Raw genomic sequence first — 12989 nt, 5'->3', positions numbered from 1 at the left:
GCTCTATCCACTGAGCCAAACCGGTTTCGGCTCATTTGGGATTCTTAATCTCATCTCCAAAGGGGCTGTCAGAAATGGTCCAGTCTTTACCACTCCTTCCTGTCCTTGCAATTCTGAGAAAAGAAATGAGAAACTCACCAAAGATTAAGTAAAACAAGCTTGTTCTAGCCCACAGAGCTCTGAAAAGTATGAAGGCCATAAATATATATTCCAAAGGGTGTGAGTCTCTTCTGAAAATTGAGGTCCAAAAGCAATCCCATTACTTTTCCAGTCAGGTGTCAATAGCACACACGGGGGAATGAGGCACTTGTCAGAGAGAGGTGAGGAGGCAGGACCAGACACCCACCACGGGGCCTATCACAGCATTCTCACTTATTTGCGACCAGAGGGAAGGTAGAGCTGCCAAAGTCCACCAAAGCTGATAAGCTATCTGTATTCCATTAGGGGAATACAATTAATTATTAACATGGCTTGAAATCAAAAGGTCTTACTCTCCAGATCCACCCACACACAACTTTCAGTAAGTACACCCTGAGGCCATCCTTGTCGCTGAGTAATTAGTGCTCAGTCTTGCACACCTAGTCCCAGGTTTAGGGACCCAATTCTATGTTTTTCTCTACTTATGGTAGCCATGCCCCTTTTTCCACTCATTACCTCACTTCCACATGCCAAAATTCTAACTCTTCAAAGCCACCTCCCTTTAGAAAGCTTCTAGATTTTTCTGAAGTATTATTTGATCCGCCCTTTCAAATATTTTTTAGCGTAACTCACATTAAAAAATAACTTATATGGCAACTCCAGTACAAATATCAATATAGCAAATACATATTTTTTAAACTTCTTTAGTATAAACACTGTACTGATATTTTATATTCTATTTCAAGTTTCTAAGCCCTGCTGGAGTGGCTCAGTTGGTTGAGCTTCAGCCCATGAATTAAAAGGTCACCAGCTCAATTTTGGTCAGGGCACATGCCTGGGTTGCAGGCTCAATCCCCAGTAGGGGGCATGTGGGAGAAGTCAATTTATGTTTTGCATGTCAATGTTTCTCTCTCTCCCCCCACCTTCCTCTCTCTCTAAAATAAATAAAAACATTTTTTAAACAGTGGTAACAGCCCTGTCCGGATGGCTCAGTTGGTTGGAGTGCCATCCTGTACACCAGAAAGGTTGCAGGTTCGATTTCCAGTGTGGGCACATACCTAGGTTTCAGATTTGATTCCATGGGGGCGTGTATAAGAGACAACCACTCAGTTTTTCTCACATTAATCTTTCTCTCTCTGTCTCCCTTCCTCCCTCCCCTTCTCTTTAAAATCAATAGAAAACATATAATCTTGTAACAAATAAATAAAAATAAATAAACAGAGGTAACAAATCCTCTAAATATATTTCAGAGGATTTGTTACCTCTGTTTATTTATTTTTATTTATTTTGGGTCATGATCCACAGAATTAAAACATTTTATATGGCTTATGGTACTTGCATTTTCCCCTTCAATTTTTTTAACTTCTATTCCTAATTTGTCATCTTTCAGAGAAGAAGGGAGAAGGAAGACAGATAGAAACATCAATGCTAAGAGAGAATCATTGATTGGCTGCCTCACGCATGCCCCACACTGGGCATCAAGCCCGAAACCCGGGCATGCACCCAGACCCAGGATCGAACCATGACCTCCTGGCCCAAAGGTCAACACTTACCCACTGAGCCAGTACAGCTAGGCTAATCTTTCTTGATTAACAAATATTTCTGTATATACATGCATTCCCTAAACATAACATATTGCACATAACAGATTCTCAATAAATATTTGTTGGATGAAAGAATAGACTATGAAAGAATAGACAAAATCACTATGTTTGATGTTGGGCAATATTTAAAAGAACTAAGCACAAAAATCTGACATTTTCAGGACTGCGATTTCCCTCTGGCAAGATACCATACCTACCTGACAAAGGATAAGCAGACAGATTTCCTGTAGCTGAAGAGAGTGAACCAGCCTGGGGAAAGAAACCAGAGAAATGAGTCTCCCAGCCTTGAGTGTGTATAGGGTGGGACTGGGGACTAAGAATATTAAAGCACCTCTGTGGTCTGCGTCAACAAGGTAGGCAACTTGATTCCCAGTGAGGAGACAGAGGGAAGCTAGGCAGTCAGGAATTAGGACCACTGGAAGAGAAATGAAACCAAAAAACCCAACTAGGCAGAGTTACTAAGGCACCTCAACTGGGCAGGGAAGGAAGGGTATGCGTGAGAAGCATGAACTTTAAAATATATGAATGTTGCTAAGGCAGACATTGCAGATAACCAATCATAAGATACTAAGGCATATAAATCAATCCCAATTTAGCAACAGCTAAATTCTTTGAAAAGACCAATCAGGAACTAACAAGCATATATACAAAAAAGTGCAGGTGCTTCCTCCTCTCTCCCCGCTGCATGCTAGGTTCTTGGATTGATGACAGGAGAGGCATTGGCTCTACAAATGGACTAACAGACCAACATTCGACTGTAACATGGAACATGGACACTGACCTGCTCCTGGATCCCAGCTGCATCTTTTCCAGGACCGGCTTCTCTCAATAAACTTTGGTTGCACTAACCATTTTTGTCTATGATTTCATTCTTCTATTTTGCGAGACATCGAACTTGAACCCAAAAACCCACATTTGGTTTCACGGGATGGGGCAGATCCACTCCCCAGCTATTAGTGCAGTTTGAGAGGGACTGAAGAGAGAATCCAATGACCAACCAGGTTTTTGTGATACTTTAAAGGAGAAAATTGAATTTCCTGTGTTTTGACATGACTTAACTAATTTAAGAGCATCAGAGGGAATGTGAAAGTTCTAGTTTACCCCAAATCATATGAGAGAACTAACAGCCAACACTCTATCTTTCAAAATAATTAAATACTTTAGAAGCCTTGGCCATTTCTATTATCATCTGATGGTTAAAACAGATGAAAAAGATAACTGGAAAGAATAACACTCGGTCAGTAGCAAGTTATCTCTACAAATTCGTTCATTTCATCTACAGATACCTAAATTGTTGGTATTTAATTATTCATAGTATCTATAATAATAACATATTATAATTAGACTGGATGTCCTTCCTGATGACCTTCCAGACGAAGCTGATGCTGTGAAGGAAGCCTGGGTCCTGGTGCCTGCCAGGGGCCGGAGGGAAGCCAGTACCGCAGCTGAGGGAAGGCAGGCCTACTCTTGCACGAATTTTGAGCATTGGGCCTCTAGTTCCTTATAATCCTCTTTATTTTCTTAAGATCAGTCCCCTCTTTCATTCCTGACTTTAGTAATTTGAGTTTTTTGTTTTTTCTTGGCCAATCTGACTAAAAGTTTGCCCATTTTTTCAGTGTTTCCAGAGAATCGCCTTTTGATGATTTTCTCTATTGTATTTCTATTCTGCATTTCATTAATTTCTGCTCTGATCTTCATTAGAAAATATAATTTCTTTCCACCTTTAAAAAAAATAGCTGGGAAAAGAATTCCAACTTGATGTTACAGTTGCATTGTAATTTTTTTTTTTTTGGTCTTAAGTAACTGTTCTGGTTGATGACAATCTGTGCTGGAAAACTTTTTTTTGCAAGCAATCTTTTCCACATTTTAAAAATCCTCACTTGAGGTTGAATGTTATTGATTTTTAGAGAGAGGAAGGGAGAACGATCTATTAGTTGCCTGGGTGCCTTCTGTATGCACCCAAACCTGGGATCCATCCTGAAACCTAGGTATGTGCTCTGACCCTGACCAGGAATCAAACCCAAAACCTTTTGTTGTTTGGGATGACACTCCAACCAACTGAGTCACCTGGCCAGGGATAACATCTAGTTTTTAAGATTCTTTGTCTTTGGTGTTCAAGAATTTCCTTCCAGCAGACTAAGGAGTGAATGTGCCTTTTTTTTTTTTTTTTATCAAGTTTCTTCAGATAGAAAATTCATATTTGTCTCTAATTCTGGAAAATTTTGTCTTTATATCTTCCATATTGCGTAGTTCATCCTTTCTATTTTAACTTACAGGAACTCCTATTAGACAAATGTTGGCCCTTCTCATTCTCCCCTCTTCCATTGTTCCCATTTATACCTCTCTGTACTACAATCCAACTGACTTAGCACTTGTTTCTGTAGCACTCCGGATGCTCACCAATCTGGGCCAATCTTTTTTAATTTTATATTAATGTTTTTATTGATTTCAAAGAGAGGGAGAAGGTGAGATAGAAACATTATAGATCTGCTGCCTTCTTTATGCCCCCTATTAGGGATTGAGCCTGAAACCTGAGCATGTGCCCTGACTAGGAATTAAACCACAACCTTCTGGTGCTTGGACGACGCTCAACCAACTGAGCCAGACCAGTTGGGCTGGGCCAATCTTCACGGTAGTTAAAAAAAAATTTTTTTTTTATTGATTTCAGAGAGGAAAGGAGAGGAAGAGATAGAAACATCAATGATGTGAGAATCACTGATTGGCTGTCTCCTACAGGTGATAGAGCCCCCAAAACAGGCATGTGCCCTAACTAGAATCGAACCCTTAACTTCTAGTTCATAGTTTGAAGCTTAACCATTGAGCCACACTGGCCAGGTCATAGTAATTTTTCAGCTTGATGTTCTTCCACATGCTGGTAATATAAACTAATACTACGTACACCTGTACGTGGCCCAGGCTTGCGAATTTTTTGTGAATGCCTTTTTACCTTTGATCCTTGCTGCTGACCCAAGGACTCTACTCCCTTTCCAACTCCACTCTCTTTACTCAGATTTCTCTCCAGCAATCACTCACCTCATAGGGACTGAGGACACATCTATCATTACCTGGAATAAAACACCTCAGTACTCCAGCATTTTATCTATAACTGTGGGATTGTGCTGTCATCATCTATTATCATTCTGGCTGTCCTTTTTATCCTTTGATATTTTCCTTCCTTTCTCCTTCCTTCCCTCCCATCTTTTCCTTGTCTCATTTCCCCACAATTCAGCTACTTAACAAAAACCAACTTTTTTCCTATTTTGGCCAACACTTGTCAGTATAGTCAGCTCAGTGTGCCACCTTGCCGGAAGTCTCCCTAGTTTACTTATTTAAAAAAAAAATATATATATATATATATATATTTTGCCCCAGTCCATGTGGCTCAGTTGGTTGGGCATTATCCCATGCATCTAGGGGATCCTGGTTCAATTCCTGGTCTGGGCCTGGGTTTCCGGCTAGGCCCCAGTGGGGGGCATGCTGGAGGTGGATGATCCATGTTTCACTCTTGCATTGATATTTCTCTCTCAAAATCAATTTTTAAAAACCTTAAAATATACATATATACTTTTTACTTTTTAAAACAATTTTGAGTTCACAGCAAAACTGCAGAAAGTAGGGATTTCTCATATACAGCCAGCCTCCCCCACATCAAAACCACCAGAGTGGTGTATCCACCAACATAATGTCATACAGAATAGTTTCCTTGCCCTAAAAATCCTGTGACCTGCCTATTCATCCCTTCCTCTTCCTCTTCCTAAGCACCCCTCCATCTTTTTACAATCAACATAGTTTTTGCCTTTTCCAGAACGTTATATTGTTAAAATAATCCAGTAGGGTCTTTTCAAATTGGCTTCCCTCATTCAGTAATGTGTGATTAAGTTTCCTCCAGGTATTTTCATGGCTTGATAGCTCATTTCTTTTTAGCACTGAATATTTCTTTGGATGTACCACAGTTTATTTTTCCTTTCACCTACTCAAGGACATATTATTAGTTGCTTCCAAGTTTTGGCAATTATAAAGCTACTATAAACATCTGTATGCAGGTTTTAGTGTGAACGTAAATTTCAACTCATTAGCAAAATTCCAAGGGGTATGATTGTTGAATCATATGGCAAGTGTGTGTTTATTCTTGTTAGAAACTGCTGAACTGTCTTTCAAAGTGGCTGTACCATTTTGCATTCCCAAAAATGAACAGGGTGTTCTTGTTGCTCCACATCCTCACAGTTATTTGATGTTGTATTTGGGGTTTTGGCCATTCTAATATATGTGTAGTGGTATCTCATTTTAACTTGTAATTCTCTAATGACATTTGATGTTGACTATATTTTCATGTTTATTTGCTGTGTACGTATCTTCTTTGGTCTGAGAGGCAGTTGGCAAAAACACCTGTCTGTTGAGGTCATTTGCCCAGTTTTTATTTTTTTTTTAATTTCTTTATTGATTAAGGTATTACATATGTGTCCTTATTCCCCCATTACTGCCCCCATTGTCTGTCTCCATTGGTTAGGCTTATATGCATGTGTACAAGTCCTTTGGTTGATGTCTGCCCAGTTTTTAAAAAGATTTCCTTACTACTGAGTTGTTTTTTAATCCTTACCTGAGAATGTCTATTGATTTTAGAGAGTAAGGAAGAGAGAAACATTGATTGGCTGCCTCCACCACACACCCCCAACCAGGAATCAAATCCACAACCAAGGCATGTGTCCTGATTGGGAATTGAACCCGAAACCTTTTGGTATATAGGACAACGTTCCAATCAAATGAACCACCCCTGCCAGGGCTCTTATTATTGTGGGGTTGTTGTTGTTTAATATATTTTATTGATTTTTTACAGAGAGGAAGGGAAAGGGATAGCTAGAAACATCAATAAGAGATAAACACCCATCAGCTGCCTCCTGCACACCTTCTACTGGGGATGTGTCCACAACTAAGGTACATGCCCTTGACTGGAATTGAACCTGGGACCCTTCAGTCCACAGGCTGAAGCTCTATCCACTGAGCCAAACCGGTTAGGGCTGTGGTTTTTTTAATTTTAAAACATTAGTTTTTAGAGAGAGAGGGAAAGAGAGAAACACCAGTGTGATAGCATAATAGTGAAACATCAATCAGTCACCCCCTGTATGCCCTGCACTAGAGTCCAGCACAAAACCTGAGCATGTGCCCTGACTGGGAACCGAGTCAGCAACATCCTGGTGGACGGGACAACACCAACAAGCCACTCCAGCGGGGATTTATTGAGTTTTAAGAGCTCTTTGTATATTTTGGATAGGAGTGTTATCAGATATATTTTTTGCAAATATTTTCACCCAGTCTGTGGCTTGTCTTTTCATTCTCTTGATTTTCCTAATTATTTAAAGAAAGAATTAAGTACAGGCAGAAAGTCACTAAGGAACTCAAATATGCAGCCACAGAGAGAGAGTAGCATCTTCCTCAATCACTAAGAAATTTTCAGGCACAAATTTTAATGTTTTCAATATAAAGAGCTAGTCATTTGGAAAACATCTTCCCTGCCTGGCTAAGTAGCTCAATTGGTTAGAGCAGTGGTCTGCAAACTACGGCTCTCGAACCACATGCGGCTTGCAAACCATTGTTTGCAGCTCTGTTGACTAATGAATTTGCCGACCACTGCTAGACTAAATGTTACTGTGTAGTTGGAAGCTGTGAGGATTAGGCAATTGTGGCATATTGTGTGCAAAGAGGTAAAGGGTAGTATATGACAGTGGTTGGCAAACTCATTAGTCAACAGAGCCGCAGTTTGCCAACCACTGGGTTAGAGTATTGTCCTGATACACCAAGGTTGTCAGTTCAATCCCAGGTCAGGGCACATACAGGAGTCATCTAATGAATGCATGAATAAGTGGAACAACAAATCGATGTTTCTCAGTCTCTCTCTTAAATTAATAAAGAAAATGTCTTCCTTTTTACAGCATTCAACAAAATGCTGCCCAAATAAGTAGGGCCTATAGCACTGTATATAAATTAGGTTCTAGAATTAGTTAAAAAAAAAAAAAAAAAAAAAGCACTGCATCATTTAAAAACATAATTTCTAAATAAATAGAAAGAGGTGTAGTGATGCAGCAAGCAACCAGGATGCATGGGAAGGTATTTTTAAGGATTATAGACACTGCGAAGACCATGCAGAAAAGGGCAAGCATTAGAAACAGGAGGGGCTGGGCCAATGTGGCTAAGTGGTTGAGTGTCTAGCTATGAACCAGGAGGTCACCGTTTGATTCCTGGTCAGGGCACATGCCCAGGTTGCGGGTTCGGTCCCCAGTGTGGGGCGTGCAAGAGGCAGCTGATCAATGATTCCCTCTCATCATTGATGTTTCTATATCTCTCTCCATCTCCTTTCGTCTCTGAAATCAATAAAAATATGTTAAAAAGAAAAAGGAGAGGGGAGCTGGCTCTCACATAGACGAATAAAAATTGTCTGAGGGGAAAAGAGATTCAAAAAACAAGACAAACTCTAGCCGGTTTGGCTCAGTGGAGAGAACGCTAGCCCATGTTCTATTATGGTAAAGCGTAGACAAATTGGTTGCAGAAGGAAGACTGTTAGTGTCTCTTCCAAAAAAATCTTACTACCTAGGTCTCAGTGAAATTACCTGGCTACTAATATTAGAGCTGTACCTTGAATGGCGATAATAAATGAACAATTCTAACAAGTGTTGTGGTTCTCTGAAAGAAAAAACAATATGAATATACTGACAACATTACTTCAAACACAACTACAGTAAGTCCTTGGGTTACTTCAGAGACCCATTCCTACGGCGCGATTTTCCCTGTGAGTGGGAACCCACCTGCATAAGCACCTGCGTCACTCACATGGAGCATGTACAGAGCAGTAATGACATGAAACAGTAAAAAAATTAAAAGAAAGATAACAATTCCTGACCTTTACTTGTGGTAAATAAATAATAAAAAACATAAAGCACATATGTACATGCATCGAAATGATGGAACTTTTTTTAATAAATAAATGGGAGATGGCAACGTAGCCATGAAATGACATACGTCAAGTCCAAAGTAACCCGAGGACTGCCTGTATACATTTACACAAATTTGTTTTCTTTTCCCACCTGGTGATCCAATCATTTCATTTTAAGACCAACAAATAAAGCAAAAAGACCGGGAATAAAAAGTGAAGAAATTTTGTATTATATGCTAGTATTTTTTTATTATATAAGAGAAAATAAGTATTAAGAAATCTAACTTCCAAAAAGAAACTCAAAATGCTTTTAAAGAGAATCAGAAAACTGACAGAGCTAGTGCTCCAATTTGTTTGATTCAGTGGTTGCAAAGTTCCAGGTTTTTCCCTGACCTTCCCAGCCGCACTCCATGTGAAGCCAGAGTGCACAAGGACCACCCTGCCAGGGATCCTCAACCTCTGCTGGGCTCCGGGACAAACTGACAGTTTGCTAAAATTTCTCTTCCTACACATTGTCATATAAAATGGACTTTCTGCTTCAACGCCCTCCTATCATTACAGAAAAAAAAAATAAAATAAAAAATACAAATTTGCAAAAGTTAACTGAAACTGGCATTTAAAACCCAGTTAAAGCAAGATAAGACTGAAGAGACTGGAAAATTTTAAAATGGGGAAAATAAACATTAAAAAAAAACACACATAAAAAAGTGCTTCCCCAAAACACTGGACCCCTCAGGCATGGCGACAACTTTCTAAACTGAAATGTCTGGACTTTGGCAGAAGTGTCATGTTTTCTAAAACAACTTCTGGAAATCTTAACCCTGGATTCAGAAAAACTCCCAACAAAACGAGCCAACAGCCAGAAAAAGGTTACTGTGCAAGGAAAATGAGTGATTCCATTTATAAACATATATCCACAGAAAAGAAGGCCACAACCTGGGAGAAAGGTTCCAGAAAAACTCACACCCCATCATAAGTCTTCCTTGATGTTGAATTTCACCTGGTTGGATTCTTAATTTAAAAAATGAAACTTAGTAAAACTGACATATACAGAAAAATTTTATCTGGCCTCTCAGGAGGCCAAGCGAGCGCTAAACACCCCTTTCAACGCCAGCTTGTTATAGTGTCATAAACTCAAATCCCAGAGATTAGGTCAGCAAGCGCCTGACTATACCACCAGCTAGTTTACTACATGTCTTTCACACTTGCTAGCAGTAGCAATATCTTGAAATACTTGGCCTCACAGGCCTTCGTATTACCCTTCCCAGTTGCCCAAATAAAGTAACTCTCTACTTTAAGGTCCTGCAGTGACTTCACTCATTATCACTCTTGTGCTAGAAATGGGAGCTGCTCAGTAAGCAGAGCTCGTAGGCGTAATTGCTACTTCTGCAGGTTTCTATAGCTCCTGATGGCTTTGCAGGCTTTTAAAGATTCCCCATATTCACCTACTCCAGCATCACCCCAATTTGCTTCACAAAGGCAACATGGCAATTTCCAGCTGATAACTTAGAATGGAACATCCTTCTTGGTAATACCAGGATTAGAATAGAAAAAACAAGATAGAAGGTATCTTATTCTACTGGGTTGGCAAAAGGGAAAATATCAACATAAAAATCCCTTCAGTCTACGGATCCTACATGAGTCATAGCTGAGTTCTGAAGTCTAATTCCTCTAATCAGCGTTTGTCCTGGTTGCCCAGTCACAGGAAGAACAGGTTTTCACAGAGCTGGATGGCTGGTTCGTGATGCAAGATTTGACCTGACAGGAAAGCTAGCTTGTGGGCATACTTGCAAGGAGCTGGAACTCTGATGGTACCGGGCCAATTCCAGTACATGTGGCACAGTTTGAAAGTCAACCTGCAGCCCAAGAAGAAAATATTATCCTTATTACTTTCCACCTTCATTCTGGAATGTGATTATGTGCTTATGGGTGTATACTTTCCAGCAAACGGGAATTAAGGAATACATGATGTATCTTCAAAAAAATTTTTTTTACATGATGCAACTTTTTTTTTTTTTTTAATATATTTTATTGATTTTTTACAGAGAGGAAGGGAGAGAGATAGAGAGCTAGAAACGTCGATGAGAGAGAAACATCGACCAGCTGCCTCCTGCACACCCGCTACCGGGGATGTGCCCGCAACCAATGTACCTGCCCTTGACCGGAATCGAACCTGGGACCTTTCAGTCCGCAGACCGACGCTCTACCACTGAGCCAAACCGGCTTCGGCTACATGAGGCAACTTTTGAAAATAATTTTTTAACTGAATTTTTTAAATTGATTTTAGAGAAAGAGAAACATCTATTTATTGTTCCATTTATTTATGCATTCACTGTTTAATTCTTGTTATGTGCCCTGATCAAACTTGCAACCTTGGTGTATTGGGACGATGTTCTAACCCAGTGGTCAGCGAACAACTCATTAGTCAACAGAGCCAAATATCAACAGTACAACGACTGAAATTTCTTTTGAGAGGCAACTTTTTTAAACTTAAACTTCTTCTAAAGCCACTTCTTCAAAATAGACTTGCCCAGACCATGGTATTTTGTAGAAGAGCCACACTTACGGGGCCAAAAAGCCACATGTGGCTTTATAAGCTGCATGTGACTCACAAGCCGCAGTTTGCCGATCACGGTTCTAATCAACTACCAGTAAGCTACCCAGCCAGGGCTGGGAATCATTATTTTAAGTGGAACTGTTTCTATTTCCACCATTTGTAAGACAAGAGGACATGGATGAATTCCCCCATGCTAGGTGCCCCTATTTTTATATCAAAACAAGAAAAACAAGGAATTCCCCCCCCCCCCCAACAGGTTGCAGAAGAGTAAGTACTCCAGCTGAAACCGGTTTGGCTCAGTGGATAGAGCATCGGCCTGTGGACTGAAGGATCCCGGGTTCGATTCCGGTCAAGGGCATGTACCTTGGTTGCAGGCACATCCCCAATGAGGGCTGTGCAGGAGGCAGCTGATCAATGTTTCTACCTCTCTAACTCTCTCTCTTCCTCGCTGTAGAAAATCAATAAAATTTATTTAAAAAAAAAAAAAAAAGAGTAAGTATTCCAGCAAAGTATTTATATAACATGTACTTAAAGGTTTGGGATATCAATTAGCTGCATCTCATTAATAATCAAAGACAAGTTTTAAAAGACATAAATGCCTCAGACTGCTTAGGGGTGAAGCCTGGGCATCAGTATTTTTTAAGCTCTCCAAGTAAATTTAATCAACAATAGGATTACCAACCACTCCTCAAAAAGTTGCCATTATCATGAAAGACATGAAGAAACTCAAAGGGTAAATATTATTTGGGTTGGGCAGTGACTTTTCCTCAGCTAGACAGTCACAGTGAGAAAGAGTAAGTTACTGGTCAGCTCACCTCTGCATATGATCCGGGCTCAGGTTTGCAGTGTTGAGAACACACACATAATGTGTAGGAATGCCACAACCCTGACGGACATGATGGGCAAGAAGGTAGAAGTCCACCCTTGTAAGGAAAAAAGACAAAGCAATGAAATGGTTGGATTTCAAGCAGAGATGAAAAAGATCTTGGAGATCATTTTAGCTCCCTCACCTAAGGCTCAGAGAGGTCAAATAACTGGCTCAAGGACACACAGGGACCAAACCATAGTTAGAAATTGGGTTTCTTGACTCAACAGGCTATTCAAGAATCCTGGTAGAAACTAACATTCTGTGTGCAGAACATTAAGCTCTAACATAGGGGTGTCGAACTCAATCAGAGAAGGGGCCAAAATCTAAAATCCAGCCTAAATCGCGGGCCGAATGGTTTACTGAACAGTCATAAACTGACAATGTCATAAACTGACAGCGGAGTGCAGTGATGACAGCGCGGTGCGGGCCACATTGCAAGGCCTGGCGGGCTGGATTTGGCCCGCGGGCCTTGTGTTTGACACATGTGCTCTAACAGCTCACCTTGTTCTTAGCCTAAACAGTAATTAGTGTAGTGTAGCATGATCTTTTTTAAAAAAAATAACAATTTTTTGTTGAAAATATTACATACTGGTATCTCCCCCTTTCCTTCAAAGCACACATAATCTTAAGAAAATAATGTATGGTCAGCCGAAACTGGTTTGGCTCACTGGATAGAGCGTCGGCCTGCGGAATGAAAGGTCCCGGGTTCGATTCCGGTCAAGGGCACATACCTTGATTGCGGGCATATCCCCAGTGGGGGGTGTGCAAGAGGCAGCTGCTTGATGTTTCTCTCTCATCGACATTTCTAACTCTATCCCTCTCAATTCCTCTCTGTGTAAAATCAATTTAAAAGAAAAAAAAAAAAAGAATGTATGTTTAATAGTTTACAACTAAGAG

The 12989-nt window shown here is 40.2% G+C and overlaps 1 protein-coding gene across 1 annotated transcript in view; it reads right to left on the bottom strand.

Moving 5' to 3' along the window:
• Nucleotides 1-8826: 8826 nt before the first annotated feature.
• PIWIL2 (piwi like RNA-mediated gene silencing 2) overlaps nucleotides 8827-12989 on the bottom strand; it is a 65168-nt gene continuing 61005 nt past the window's right edge. The window contains exons 21-22 of the mRNA XM_084884441.1: nucleotides 12040-12147; nucleotides 8827-10523 (exon numbers count right to left, since the gene is read on the bottom strand). Of these exons, the coding sequence (XP_084740567.1) occupies nucleotides 10367-10523; nucleotides 12040-12147 (265 nt within the window). The 3' untranslated portion in view covers nucleotides 8827-10366. The remainder of the gene's footprint in view (nucleotides 10524-12039; nucleotides 12148-12989) is intronic.

The sequence above is a fragment of the Pipistrellus hanaki genome (assembly GCF_964339955.1).
Source record: "Pipistrellus hanaki genome assembly, chromosome: 5".
In the NCBI taxonomy this organism is placed as follows: domain Eukaryota; kingdom Metazoa; phylum Chordata; class Mammalia; order Chiroptera; family Vespertilionidae; genus Pipistrellus; species Pipistrellus hanaki.
This window is presented reverse-complemented; position numbering and strand designations above follow the sequence as displayed.